General features: G+C 42.2%; 1 protein-coding gene across 1 annotated transcript in view; it reads right to left on the bottom strand.

Annotated features, from left to right (window-relative positions):
- The window catches only part of ACACB (acetyl-CoA carboxylase beta), a 1510375-nt gene that overhangs the window by 474668 nt on the left and 1019972 nt on the right, over positions 1–15735 (bottom strand). The window contains exon 34 of the mRNA XM_044068517.1: positions 10932–11087. Within this exon, the coding sequence (XP_043924452.1) occupies positions 10932–11087 (156 nt within the window). The remainder of the gene's footprint in view (positions 1–10931; positions 11088–15735) is intronic.

The following is a 15735-nucleotide window of genomic DNA, read 5'->3' as shown; positions in this document are numbered from 1 at the left end:
TTATGTGGCCTGTGTCCTAGGATATATGGTATTTGGAATGTCCACCAGCATGTGTCCATGGTGATGAGTATCTCCTTGTACGCAACAACTACTGAGTATGTGCAGGACATTCACATGACAGGCCATAATACCTTCATAGTTCACAACCTTCACCACACCAATACCAGAGTACAATGCATCCTTCCTCATGTCCCTACATACACATCTTCCAATGTTGTGTAACTGAAGTGTACCACCTTTGTCACTGTGAGCTGTCACACATCTATTTTTACATACCTAGGTATTAGTTTTACTGCATAAACATTACTGTCTGATGGAATGGAACTCCCATCAAAGTGCAATACCACATGAATGTGTGGTATCTGTTTCAATGATGCACTAATGATGTACATAGCTGTTTAATGACACCGATGGCATAGTTTACATTCATGACAGTGCAGATTGTGCCATATTTATCTCTGCCATGCACACCAGCCAACTAGCATGTAGTGATCATAATGTCAAGTGTGTCTCCTCACACCTCCTGTGTATGTTAGGACAGTGTTCTTGATTACACTCGTAGATTGCTGACATGTCCTAATAGTTGTACAAGTGTGTTGGTGCAGATCTATGTTCACCCAGAAACACATAGTTGTGTCAGACACATGGGTATTACTGGTGGTATTCTTGATTTTGCCCTTGATTGTGTATGTTGGTTTTACTGTTGGCCATGAGCCTGCATCTGTGTCCTACTTGTTGGAAGCTTCGGGCAAATTCATTTGCACAGTTTCACAATATGCACAAAACCCCAACTGTATTGAACTTCCATGATACGTGTCCTCTCCACTGTTCATGTCTGGATGCTTATATCACACAGACATCCCCCACTGTTATGTTTCCTTGTGTGACAGTCGCATCATATAAATTTGTCACTGTACAGTCCATATTGTACCATGTGGAGATGTGATTAGTGTTCCTGCTGCAACTGTCTTCCTTTTACATTTCCTTATGTGCACTACATTACAATGTTTCTTCTGTCCTCCTTTCCGATGTACATCCCCAAACTTCATTTGTGTGTCCCTAGTCAATAAACACACTTCCAATGACTGTTTCTTATAAATGGCAATCCATGTAGCCTTACAGATCATTGACACAACCTGTACAGACTGCCTGGAATGGGATTCCACAATACTCAGCACTATATACACTGTCCTGTCCCCACAACATAATACATTGATATATGAAAAAACAATGGTGGTCTGTGTGGCATTCCGCACAATCCTGGCAGTCCAGTATGCTGGAGTGTACACGTAAACTGTACTGTCCCGCAACATAACACATTAATATATGAAAAACCCTGGTGGTCCTTGTGGCATTCCATGCAATCCCGCTAACCCAGTTTACTATGCTGTAACTATTGTGTTACTTTACATGGTTTCCTGTCCGCCACAAAACCCTGTTTACTTATATTTGGAGACAAGCCATGGCATGAATATTTAAGTGCTGCTGTTCACCTTACAAACACGTAAACTCCATGTAGGCTTCACGCAAAGCATACACAGAGTTTATTGAATCCAAGGGAAGGAATATCATTTAATACAATCAGGAAGGTGAATAGAAGAACACATACATTTATGCATGGTCGTAAAAATGTGTTGCAGGGGGCATGGTTTGCAAACATCTCAAAGATAAACTTAATCCACTACTGGCCAGATGCATTTTCTATGAATGTGAGTTTCAATGCTGTTTCAATGAATGTGTTTCAAGGACAGAGAAGTTTACTGATGTCTTTGCTAAGTCTTTCATTGTGAGACTGTACTGTTTTGTTTAGCAAAGGGCTATTGGTGTTTGTGCTATAAAATTTGAAATAAAAGTTTTAAATTAAATCCAAACATCTGTAATCATTGCAGTAGTAAAGAAAACAGTATGCACACCGGCAGGTTTGAATAGTGTTTATAGTAACTGGGGAGAGATAGCAACATAATGGAACAGTGAAATAGCTGGGTTAGGGGGGTTGGGGGGGCCTGATCCATTACCCTGCCTAGGGCACTATCTGACCATGGTCTGGCTCTGATCCTTAGTATTGCATATAGGTCAGACATAGTTTTATCAACCAAAGGAGAAGTTGTGGGCCATAATTAATAAAGAATTCAAGGAGTTTATTTGGGAGGGAAAGAAGATAAGACCTAAGTAGGGTAAATTGTTTCCCCCACACAGAACAGGGGGATTTAGGATTAACAGACTTGATGGCATAATTTAGAGCTATACACTTAAGGCTCATATAAATAAAACAAGCACAGGACTACAAATCAGAGTGAAAGGAAATGGTGTTGAAACAGGAGGGGGTCATTATTTCATGACATAAGGAAAGACTAGGCTTTTCGCTGCAGGCACTTAAGAGAACAATAGCAACCAAAAAGAATATTATATGTACAAAGTAGCGGAAACTATTTTGAGAATTAAGCTGACTCGGGAATAAAAAAAAAAAGAGATTTTGCCAACAGATATGACTATAAGGGGCACAGAGAATAGGCAAGAGGGAGCTGGAATTTAATGGAGAAAATTAGCAAAGAAACCAAGGAACTGGGACCATATAAGTAGGGAGGGGAAAGGTCAGTGTGGGATGAGATCAAGCAATGGTTCAGACTGCTGGTTAGATTCTGACTATAGGTATAAAGACAGAGACAGGAGAGTTTTAAATGAAAGTCTAGCTCTGGTTGAGTTTACAGTTGAGTCTAAAGCAGAAGCTGCAATATAAAGGACAATTAATATGGCATATAAAATAATGCATGATAACTATAAGACTCACAAGACTGAAATAAGAATGGAAAAGTTGTAATGAAAAAAGGGAGGCTATTTGTATGGTTCCTGAGTATTCAGTAACATCCAGAAGGTTCAGAATTTTTGCATGGCAGTGTTTGCAAAGGTGGAGTAAATGGGAATGTTTTTGGGAATGTAATGAGCTGACGAAATTTAGAAATTCCCTACAGGGTACTTTGTCAGAAATATTGGGGAATCAATTGTTTTAACTAAGCACATTATTCTTTTGAAGTGGGATATAGAAACCAAACTGATAGACACAGTAAAGTCCTATGTTTAAGGCTATTTGCAGGAAACAGAAATGAAAAACAAAACCAATTTGAATGGAATTGTTGAATGTTGTAAAGGAGGTAAAAGAACTGGAGGTGGGAACTTTAGACAAGGGAAGGAATAAACTACATAAAAATAAATGGAATTCATGGGAAAATACAGTTGTGTAAGAACTTACCATGACAGACCATAACATTAGATGTCTTACTGATCACTGTTGCAGTATTCTTAACATATAGGTTTTCGTCTTCTGACATCCGGCCAGGGTACCAAAGCTTTACCTTCACAAGGGCATATGTCTGATGCATGACTGCAGCTCAAATGCATTGGAATATATGGGCAGATGCATGTACGAGTACTTCAGACTATCTTCAAAGCCAGCGGCCTGAAGAATACCTTGAGAGGAAAGTGGTTATCTTGGAGGAGTATAGCTTGACGGGGCAAGTAAATTCCTCTGAAAGCAGTCTATTAGGCGATAGCTTACAGCAGAAGGAAAGAGAAAAATAGGAGCAGAGGAAGAAAAAAGGGGAACAGGAGGGAGGGAAGGAATCCTGTAACAGTGATCAGCAGGATATCTATTGTTATGGTAAGTTCTTACTCAACTGTACTATGTCCCGATTGAAATCACTGCTGCAGTATTTTTAACATATGGGCAATTCCCAGAGTTGAAGGAGGTAGAGAAAATGGCAGTTGGCTAAAGGGAGAATGAGCTGTCCAGGATCTGGAAAAGGCATCAATCCTGTAATGCTTAGTAAATATGTGCACAGAGGACCAGTGGCTGCTTCCAAGATGGACCTGGCATCTACAGTCCTGTGGAGTGCCTCACAGGAGGTCACCAGCCTAGTGGAATGTGCTCTTGGGCTGGAAAGCAATGCTTCCACATACTGTGTGTAACAAAAAGAAATAGCCTTAGATAGCCAAGATGCAATGGTTTGCTTAGAGATAGCTTGGCCTAGTTTGAAATCCATAAATTAGACAAAAGGTTAGTCAGTATTTCTGGCATTTTTGTTTTGTCCAAGTAGAATCTTAACTGCCTGTGAATTTCTAGTAAGTGGAAAATTCTTTCCCCCTCATTCTGGGGATTAGGGAAAAAGGCAGGAAGGTGGATGTCCTGGTTGAGGGACATCTCATTCATTACCTTAGGTATGAATGATGGATTCACCAGCACAAAGTTGAGATCCCTGGGAGGAGGAATTGGCTTTCTAGGTGGTTTAAGGTGCAAGACATCCTCAAGAAAAGTTTGTTCTCCATCCTGGACATGAGATTAGGATTAAGAGGCAAGCAGGAATTAATGGCAGACAGATGGTCTTTAAAAGAAGCGTAGGCCAGACCAAAGTGTAATAATTCACAGAGACATTGGAGCAAGAATATCTGATAGGAATGGGTCCTGGCAGTGCTTTAACAACCAAGTTGAAAATCTTTTCCACTTAGCCATGTACGATTTTCTTCTGGTAGCTTCCTATAGAACCCGTACCATGTCCTCAGAGAACAGCTGTCATTTACGGATCAGAAATCTATCATTCACAGAGTGAGACTGAGAGAAGCTAGACTTCGATGGGGAAGCAGACCTTGCTCCTGAGTGAGAAGGTCTGGCTGCCATGGTATTTTCCAATAGCTTCCCTTGGACAGGTGTAATAGGAGAGGAAACCAATGTTATCTTGCCTGGAAGGGGGCCAGGAGTAGGAGTTTTAGAACTTCCTTTTGAATTTTTAGAAGGATTTTTGAAAGTAGTGGCAGAGGGAGAAAGCATACAGGAACATCTCTGACCACTGGAAAGCTGAGTGGAAGGACTCCTGGTGCAAAATGTGGAAGTTGGTGTTTTCTAGAAAAGTAAAAAGGTCTACCTGTTGAGTTCCCCACAGATGCCTTATAGTTTCAAAGACTTGTTTTCTCAGGATCCTTTTAAGAGGGTCCTTCTAGGACCTGCTTAGGGAGCCCGCCAGTATATTCTCCTGTGAAGGAATGTATACAGCTGTCAGAGTCATGTCCATTTGTCTAGCAAGGTGTCATGCCTCCTGTGCTAGCATGAACAGTGGGTAAGATCTTGTGCCTACCTGTTTGTTCAGATACCACCTAACTGTGGTAGTGAGCCTGGTTTTCACAGATAAGAGAATTTCTGCAATGCTTGTAGAAGGGCTCTTATTTCTTTCAGGATAGGGGAAAGCTACTTACCCTGTACTCTGCGAGATCCTGTTCAAGTGCCTCATGCTCTGTCTGATGCATCTTTGTGAAGAATTTGGTTGTGTGGGGCTGGAGTAAAAGGAAGGCTCAGGTTGAGCGAGACCTCTCTCTCCCACCAGAGTAGCTCCTTTTTCAGGCAAGGTAATAGGGGGATTGGAATACCCAGAGGTTCAGAATGTTGACCAGACTGATTTCAGATACCACTGCATTTTCTCCATATGTAGTCTGTCCAAAAGAATCACTGCAATGAAAGCTGCCATGAAACCCAAGGCCTTGAGTATCTCCCTTGTGACACTACGTGGGGGATTTTGAAAAGGTAGGCAGACTGAGATTTTTCTCTTGTGGAAGGAATGCAAGTATTCTGCGAGTGTCTAGTTTGCAAAAGAGAAAAAACAGGTCATGAGAGGGTATGAAATTGAATTTTTTTGAAATTGATTGTGAATCCTACGATGGACAGGAGATGAACTGTGAAATCTACATGCTTGAGGAGGGAGTCTAAGGAGACCGCTTTTATCAGTAGGTCATCCAGGTAAGGAAAATTTGAATTCCCTGTATGTGGCAGAAGGCTACCACTGGAACTAGGCAAAACTCTTGGTGCCATAGAAAGACCAAAAGACAAAGCAGTAAATGGAAAATATGACAATCCAGAGAAAGAGCTGAGGAATTCCCTGCAAGAAGGTCAAATGGGGATATGGAGGTAGGCATCCTTCAGGTATAGTGATACAAGGAAAGCTTGAGGGAGAATGAAACACAGACAGGTATGCAGAGAGACCATCTTGAAAGTGGGTACCTTTAGAAAGGTGCTTAGAAGAGAGAGATCCAGACTGGATCTCCATTGTCTGTCTTTCCTGGGCACTAGAAAGATTCTGGAATAGAACCCTTTTCCTATGGAGGAGGATGGCACTCTTTCTATGGTGCCTTGATCTAGTAAATACTGAATGACAGGGCCGAGCAAAGACAGCTGGTTTTGTGGTAGTAGAGGCAAGCCTTTAGACAGGGGATGCTTTCCCATGACATGGCCTAGCCTTCTTTGATGATAGTCAGGACCCATTTGTCTGTGGTTACCATTTCCCAGAAAGGAAGGGACATAGAAAGTCTATCGGAGACATCTAGAGGGGGACTGATGAGGAGAGGAGTGTACTCGGCAAGGTAGTCACAGTTTTTTCGCCTCTGAAGAGAGACCTCCCCGAAAGACATTACATATGTGGTCTGTCTGAAAATCTTTTTTTAGGTGTTTTTCTCTGTTTCTGAGTGGGTTAAGGCTTCCTCTTAAAGTAATTGGACTTAGCTGGGTGTTTCCTGTGATATTTAGGGACTGTGGAAAGTAAAATTTGCCAACAGTCCTTCATAGTCTTACCCTGGTCTTGTAAGGCTTTGAAGAGTTTTGCAGCTTCATGGCCAAACAAGAGGTCTTTGTCTAGTGGACAGTCTAGAATTTTAGATTTAAAGTCCATAGGGATTGGATGTCTGTGCAACCAAGCAAAGTCTAATGATGAACCTGTGGCTGCAGAGGCATCCACAGCATCATAGCAGCATTTGATGCTGTGCCTAGCAATATGGGTTTCTTGCAGCAGTAAGGTCTGCATTTGTTGCTTAGAATCTGCATATTGTGATTCTAACATGACCTTATTCAAAGACTGCAGGACAGATGGCAAATATTTAGTTATCTAGTAGATGATAGCTCTGAATGGAAGGATGGCAGAGGTATAGACCTTCTTTCCCCACCTATCCATAGCCCTACTATCTTTGTCAGTAGGGAGGGCGTTGACACTGGGGTGAAGTTTAGAAGGCTTGTCTGAGAATAGGGAGACAGCAGCCAATCATAGGGCACTTATAGAGGTATTTTAGTTCATCAGGCACCTTGTAGAATCTGTTAGGTCTTTTATAGGCCAGAGGTTGAGAATCAGAAGTTGAAGATATAGACTGAAAGGTTTCCTGATATTCATCTTGCACTGGAGGGACTAAAAAGGGGGCTGGAGTGCCTACTTCCAGGAGACAGTAGTATCTTTTTTGAACATCCAAGATTTGCTTAGATTGCCATTCAAAATGTCTCATGTTCTGGATGGTTTTCCCCAAAGGTGGCCTCCTCAGTAGAAGATTCAGGGGAGAGGAAGTCCCCTTCATCACAAGAAAGCTGTTCAAGGGAGAGGGAGTCCCCCACATCAGAGGAAAAATGTTCAGAGGAATGCATCTGTGAGGAATAATTCAGGGAGTGATCAGAATTCAGATCCACTTTCTTATCAGTGGAAGAAGAATCTGGAGTTTGTCATTCAGTGGCAGCTGTGACACAAAGGAAGTAGGTTTCATGACTGCCTTAAGCAAGCCCTGAGAGAAGGCCATTCATTCTTTTTCTTTGGAAGTTGTATGGGAGGTCACATGCCTAGCTTTCTGCTTTTTTCTTTCTAGGTGTGATGTCTTCCTGAACTAATCACAGAGGTTCAGAATATCGATCAGTGTACCAGGAACCTCTACCCTGAGAAGGACTTGAGACACTTTGTGCGGGCTCTCTGAAATGGTGAGACATGGTTCATAAGAGGCATCCACCACCTGCAAGACCTCATGAGCCATACCGGCCTCTGAAGGGGTCTCAGTAGTGATCATCTGAGAGGTACATAATGACCATGGGTTCTGTAACCTCAGCAAGTGCATCTGACTCAAGAGATGAAAGGCTGTGAGTCATCTCATGAGTTTCTTCTTAGGTAGAACAGAGATGTTGGCTGTAGGGGATTCTGTCATTTTGGCTTGAGCCAGGCATTTTACATGCCGAGTTTCAATGATCAGTTTTAGGAATAAATGACTGGCAGAGGGAGTAGGTTTTGTAGCCATATTCCTGATCTGAATAAAAAAGACACAGTGTGCAAGTCCTTGTACAGGATCAGCCTAATGCGCTCACACTTAACCATCCTACTTGACATCCAATAAAAGTGATCTACACAATCAATACACCTGAAAAAGGAAGGGTTGTCTAATAAGGCAATTATCTGAAAAGTGATACAGTGAAGCAACGATACCAACGACCCAATGAGGATCTGTCCAGATGGATGTATGATCTATGTTTACTTGTGCGTACAACTGCCTATATACCTTGATGCATGCCAGACATATGCCTGTGGGAAGGTAAAGTTTTGATACCCCAACTGGATGTCAGTGGATGAAAACCCATATGTTAAGAATACCGCAATAGTGATTTTAGTCACTAAATACAGAATAATGACCAGGAGATGTGATATTCTAGGGAATGCAAGATTTGAGTGATCTATGTAATGTTAAACTGAATAAGTGTTTAGGCAAAAATCATATTTGTGCAATGTGTACAAAGAAAAAACAAAGGTTGTAATAACTTGTTTTCTGTTTTATAATTGAATATGTACTCACGTTACTATGCAATCTATGATGTTAATAAAGACGCTTAAAAACAAATCAAAACAAAAAAAGGAATATTAAGAACCAGGAAACTCACCTTAGATGGATCCATGATTACTGTGGGAACAAAATTAAGAAATATGTGATTACAGTCTGTACGGACTGTAGTGTTGTTAAAGGCCACTTCTAGTTCGTCCATAACTTCTAGCAACAAACGTTCTCCCTCATTTTGTAGATATTCAAAGGAGGCTTCCTGCAAAATTAATGGGCACCAACTTAAAACAGACAAAAAACTGTACCATGAGCCAGCTAAAACAGAACAGTCATTGTGATATCTGAGCTATGACTTATCCCATTGCTAGCTTACAAATAAGTCATGGAACATGAACTAATGAAAACAGTAGCATGCTTAGATACATTCACTCCAGCTATCACTTTTTTCGTACGCTTGAGTGGAAAGTTAGTTAACATCATGCAAAACTATTACTCAAGTAAAGATGACCGTTTGAACTCTAAATGTATATAACTTTAAAAAAGTTAATTTACATCTAGAAATTTTGTGCGTTTTCCTTGGAAAAACTGGCTGCACCCAAACCAGATTAAGACTCTTCTTTTTTTTAATTTATTTATCATTTGTTGACCGGGAAAGTCCGACTAGGTTCCACAGAGCCTGTTTTCAGCGGAGGCCCGGGGAGAAATGCTCCAGATGTATGTCTTTGTAATGTGGGAGGTACCCGGAGGAAACCCACGCGAACACAGGGAGAACATGCAAACTCTTAGATAACAAATTTAAAAGCATGGCTGCAGTAACACATCATACAAACAATGACTCAATGAAATTGTTCCGCATACTAAAATACTTACTGTGGGCCAAGACTGAAAAAGGACTCGCTCACAGTGAATTCCAAAAATCTAAAATATCCAAAACATTTTTAAAACATGGCAGCATTTTTAATACTATAAAACTATTCTGAAGTATAGCTGGACTTCTGACTTCAAATCTTGCATGCATTTCCAAAATCGTATTCTGAAAAGAACTGGGCACTCAAGCATAACTTTGTCACCGTAAGCTCTCTTCACAAAGATCCTGGGTACTTTTTGTTTTTGCCTTAATCTGGTATTCATTTCTGCTCACAGAGACCAAGAACAGCAGGTTACAGGCCCTAGAAGTTGCACAATGGTTAAGGTGTTTACCATACAGATGCAAGGCGCAGGGTTTGATTCTCACATGGGGTAATTGGCTAGGCTTAAGATGACCCACAAGGGCAGTTAGCCTAGTACTAATCTAAGAACTTGTGTGTGTCTTTCGGCTTTTCCCGGTTAGGGGTCGCCACAGTGGAACTCCGGTCCGCTAATGATTGGTAGTTGATTTTTACGTGCCGAGTTACCAGCCCTAATGCACAACCTTCAATGAAGGTACGCCCATTCACGCATGTCTCCACGGAGAAGACGCTCTAGCTGAGAATCGAACCGGACAGCGTCATACTGTGAAGCGACAATGCTACCACAGCACCACCACCGCGATAGTACTAATCTAAGAACTATGATCTAAAAACTATGATCTAAAAACTAAATCAAAGAACCTGGGGTAGGAAGATTGTCAGATTTAGTAGATTTGATTCAGGAAATTACTCATATCAGCAGCATGCTCATTTTTTGTCAGACTACCCAAATCCAGATGTTGGTGTAGGGATTCTGTCAGTTGCTGACAGGTTTTACATAGTTTATTGACAATTAAGAAAAATGACTGAAAGAACAGGACTGGTAGCAATTCTCGATCTAATAATTTGATTAGAAATTCTTTACAGACAGCTAATCTTTACAATCCAATGCATCATAAAGTGATAAATCATCCAAAAGAAGGGTTGCTAATAGAAATTATCTAGGTACAGTGGAACATACAAGACATGAGGTCATCAGTGGATTAACTAGTTTACTGGCAAATGCCATATATCTTGATGCTGCAGATATATCCTGTGGAAGGTAAAGTTTTGAACCCCAGCTGGAGTCAGGGAAACCCATATGTTAAGAATACTGCAATAGTGATTTTAGTCACTAAATACAGAATAATGACCAGGAGATGTGATATTCTAGGGAATGCAAGATTTGAGCGATCTATGTAATGTTAAACTGAATAAGTGTTTAGGCAAAAATCATATTTGTGCAATGTGTACAAAGGAAAAAAAAGGTTGTAATGACTTGTTTTCTGTTTTATAATTGAATATATACTCACGTTACTATGCAATCTATAATGTTAATAAAGATGCTTAAAAACAAATCAAAACAAAAAAAGGAATACTAAGAACCAGGAAACTCACCTTAGATGGATCCATGATTACTGTGGGAACAAAATTAAGAAATATGTGATTACAGTCTGTACGGACTGTAGTGTTGTTAAAGGCCACTTCTAGTTCGTCCATAACTTCTAGCAACAAACGTTCTCCCTCATTTTGTAGATATTCAAAGGAGGCTTCCTGCAAAATTAATGGGCACCAACTTAAAACAGACAAAAAACTGTACCATGAGCCAGCTAAAACAGAACAGTCATTGCGATATCTGAGCTATGACTTATCCCATTGCTAGTTTACAAATAAGTCATGGAACATGAACTAATGAAAACAGTAGCATGCTTAGATACATTCACTCCAGCTATCACTTTTTTCATATGCTTGAGTGGAAAGTTAGTTAACATCATGCAAAACTATTACTCAAGTAAAGATGACCATTTGAACTCTAAATTTATATAACTTTAAAAAAGTCCATTTACATTTAGAAATTTTGTGCGTTTTCCTTGGAAAAACTGGCTGCACCCAAACCAGTTTAAAACTCTTCTTATATTACAAATTTAAAAGCATGGCTGCAGTAACACATCATACAAACAATGACTCAATGAAATTGTTCCGCATACTAAAATACTTACTGTGGGCCAAGACTGAAAAAGGACTCACTCACAGTGAATTCCAAAAATCTAAAATATCCAAAACATTTTTAAAACATGGCAGCATTTTTAATACTATAAAATTATAGCTGGACTTCTGACTTTAAATCTTGCATGCATTTCCAAAATCGTATTCTGAAAAGAACTGGACACTCAAGCATAACTTTGTCACCGAAAGCTCTCTTCACAAAGATCCTGGGTACATTTTGTTTTTGCCTTAATCTGGTATTCATTTCTGCTCACAGAGACCAAGAACAGTAGGTTACAGGCCCTAGAAGTTGCACAATGGTTAAGGTGTTTACCATACAGACACAAGGTGCAGGGTTTGATTCTCACATGGGGTAATTGGCTAGGCTTAAGATGACCCACAAAGGCAGTTAGCCTAGTACTAATCTAAGAACTTGTTTGCGTCTTTTGGCTTTTCCTGGTTAGGGGGTCGCCACAGCGGAACTCCGGTCTGCTAATGATTGGTAGTTGATTTTTACGTGCCGAGTTACTAGCCCTGATGCACAACCTTCAACGAAGGTACACCCATTCACGCATGTCTCCATGCAGAAGACGCTCTAGCTGAGAATCGAACCAGACAGCGTCTTACTGTGAGGCGACAACTCTACCGCAGCACCACCACCGCGATAGTACTAATCTAAGAACTATGATCTAAAAACTAAATCAGAGAACCTGGGGTAGGAAGATTCTCAGATTTAGTAGATTTGATTCAGGAAATTACTCATAACAGCAGCATGCTCGTTTTTTGTCAGACTACCCAAATCCAGATCTAATGGCTGAAGTGGAAAAGTCTGTTTTCAGTACTACACAATCTAGGCTCAGTGGTTGGAACATAATAAATAGTAATTATGTGGGCAGATAGCCTGGCCTAACCAACTGTAAGAATACTGGAGACAGAATAAGAATACAGACACAGAAAGCTGCAGGTGATAATACTTTAAAATTAACAGGAAAGCAACAAAAGGAAAGAGACCAAGGCATCCATTTCTCTGGGTCATAAGGTAAAGTGGTTGCTGAATCCCATATGCCTGCATATTGAGTGGAGAGGAAAGTACAGTTGTGTATGTAGATGTTCGAGTGTATTCACTGTTGCAGTCATCACCTGTGGGTTTTCCCTGCTGTGGTAGCCCTCGGCAGGCCCGAATACCAGAGTCAATGTTTTTCTGCATCAGCTGCTGTTGCCTGTAGACCAACGTCAGGTTGTCAGTGCTATAAAGCAAGGCAGCTGACGCCATTACATCAGTTTTTTTTGCTCGAACTAATTGGAAGCCCCAGGAAATATGGCAAAGTGGTCCTGGTGGTTAACAACCACCCAAAGAAGCTTATGTCTCCCTAATGAAAGAGGATATAAGGGGGAAGGAGGGAGGGAAACCAGGACTGCAACAGTGAATACGCTCGAACATCTATATTTATGATAAGTGTACACAACTGTGCTATGTTCTTTGTGTATCACTGTTGCAGTCATCACCTGTGGGAAGATTCCCAAAGCTGAAGAGAGGGGTGGCAGGATTAGCTAGAGACCTAGGCATGGGTAAGGAGCCCTGCAGTACTGCAGAAGCAAACCCTGCCCTAGCCTTAGAGAAAAGAGGAAGGCAGTAATGCTTTGTAAAGGTATGGACTGAGGTCCAGGTGGCAGCTTCCAAGATGCCCCTGGTGGGAACTCCTCTGAAGAATGGTGTGGAAGTGGAGGCTGCCCTAGTGGAATGGGTACGATTAGCCTTAGGGGTTTCCAATGAACTCTGTAGCAGAAATGGATACAGTGGGATACCCATTTAGAGATAGTCTGCTTGGAAATGGGTTTCCCCTCTACCCCTAGGGCAAAAGTAACTAGAAGTTGGTCTGTTTTTCTGAAGGGTTTAGTACAGTCCAGGCAGTATTTGAGCTGCCTGTGCACATCCAAGGAATGCAGAATTATTTTCCCCCCTTGTTTTGAGGGTTACGGAAGAAGGTAGGTAGATGAATAGCCTGGTTGAGAGTCACATTAGATATCACCTTGGGCATAAAGGAGGGGTTAGTCCTAAGGGAAACCCTGTCTACATTGAAAATGATGAAGGGCTCAATGGCCATCAGTGCCTAAATTTCAGAAACCCTTCTGGCTGAGGTGATGGCAGGCAAAAAAGCAGTCTTCCAGGAGAGGAATTTCAGTTCTGCTGAAGCAGCAGGTTCGAAGGGAGGTAGGGTTAGTTTTTCCAGAACATAATTAAAATCCCAGGCTGGTGTTGGAGGCCTTCTGGGAGGTCTGATGTTAGAAGCCCCTCTGAGGAATTGTTTAATCAAAGGGTGAGGGGACAGGGGCTGGTCTGTGTTAAACTGAGCTGAAATGGCTGAAGCATGGATTTTAACAGAAGAGAAGGAGAGGACACTATTGAACAATTCTACTAGATAGTCCAGGATAAGAGGGACAGAAGGTTATGAGGAACTCCCCTTTGGGCTGGCACAAAGGGGCAGAATCTTTTCCATTTCCCTGCATAAGATCTTCTGGTAATGGGCCTTCTGGCCCCTGTGATAATGTCCAGGACCTGCTTGCTTAGCCGGGGCCCCTTCCCTTACCTTGGGAGTGTCATGCTGATAGTTTGAGTGTCTGGAAATCTGGGTGCAGCATTTCCCCCCTGCTTAAGTCAAGAGGTTTGGGATCTGGAGAAGCTGCTGGGAGGATGATGTCAGGCCGGGGCAGGGGTACCAATGTTGTCTGGGCCAATCTGGAGCAATTAGGATGACCTTGGGCCCCCTCTCCCTGATTGTGATGAGTACCTTGGGAATAAGATGCAGAGGGTGGAAAGCATACACAAAGAGGGACTTCCAATGGAAGGTCAAGGCATCCACCTTATGCGAGGTGATATTCCCTGGTACAGAATTTCTTAGCTATTGGTTGAGGTCAAAGCAAAGACCCTTGGATTTCACATTGATGATTTTCACAAAGACCTTTTTGGGGTCCCATGGGGGAGTTGCCCTTGTGGCTGCCAGGGGGGTCCCGGGAGGATTCTTTTGGGGTTCCCCGGGGGGCCCGAGGTATGGGTAGTGACAAGGGAAGAGGGTCCCCCCGGTTATGTACCACAATTTTTGGGTTTCTTTTTTTGGGGAAACCCCCCTGGTGGGGTTTGGGTGTAGAGCCCCCTTTTTCCCGAATTTTTCCCGGGATGCAGGGGGGGTTTGGGGACCCAAACTTGGGGGGGACCTGAGGTGGGGCCCCAAGCTGGGATTTTTAGGTTGGCCCGGGGGGGGGAGAAGGGGGATTGGTTCTGGCCGGGGTTTTAAGGAACCTGTTTCAAGGGGGCGGGGAAAAGCTCTGGGTTTATTTGGGACCCAAAAGGAGAACCCTAAGTTTTAGTGGCCCCAAGGTTTTGAAATGAAGTCCATGTACCCCGGCGAGGAATTTTGTGGATTTTTACCAGCTGGGAAATGGGGGAAAGGACTTGTTTTCTGGGGGAAAGGGAAAGGCCCGGGGGCTGTTCCGGATAGGAAAAAACCTTGGAGGGTCGCGACTTTTCCCGATTTAACCCAGGAAATTGGGGTTTTTTCAAAGGGGCCAGATTTTTTGTTGCCAATGAGGCTGCCCGTTTCTGCATTTTTCTCAAAAGTACTGGGGAAAATTTGGTGAAAACCCCGGGGGGTAACCCGGGAAACCGAAGAAAATGGTAGCCCCGGGAAAGCAGGGAAATTTTTCAGGACTCCCTTATGGGGATTGGGGGGGATCTTTTTTTGGGATAAAGGATTTTTTTAGTGGGCCCCTAAAAGCATTTTGAATTTTGGGGCCCCCAGGGTGTTCAGGGAAAAATAATGGGGCCAATGTTTTCGGGAAGAAAAGGGGCCTTTCCTCCTTTTCTGGGGACAGGAGCCCCTGTTTGAATGGGACTTCATGCCCTGAGATTTGGGGGTGCTGGGGGCCCCCTTAATTGGGAGTTTTTGAAAAGAATTTGATTGAAAATGATTTTGACCCATGGTCCCTTTTAAGAAAACCAAATTTCTTTGTAAGAAAACCCCTTTTCTTTTGGGGGAAAAAGGGCAGTATACTTCCGGTGTTGAACATTGTGCTCCCATGTTCGTGATGATGAGATCAAGTATGTTATCTCCTCTCTCTCCTCTTGTGGGGATGGTGACTAGTTGTTCCATGGCATTTGGAGTTTATGAATTCCAGGAACTTTTGGGCTAGGGTGTTTGGGCTTGAGTAGTGTTCCCAG

This window comes from Protopterus annectens, chromosome 4.part0 (assembly GCF_019279795.1).
Source record: "Protopterus annectens isolate FY-2018-M chromosome 4.part0, PAN1.0, whole genome shotgun sequence".
Lineage (NCBI taxonomy): Eukaryota > Metazoa > Chordata > Ceratodontiformes > Protopteridae > Protopterus > Protopterus annectens.
Note: the sequence above shows the minus strand (reverse complement) of the source record. Positions and strands in the feature narration are given on the sequence as shown.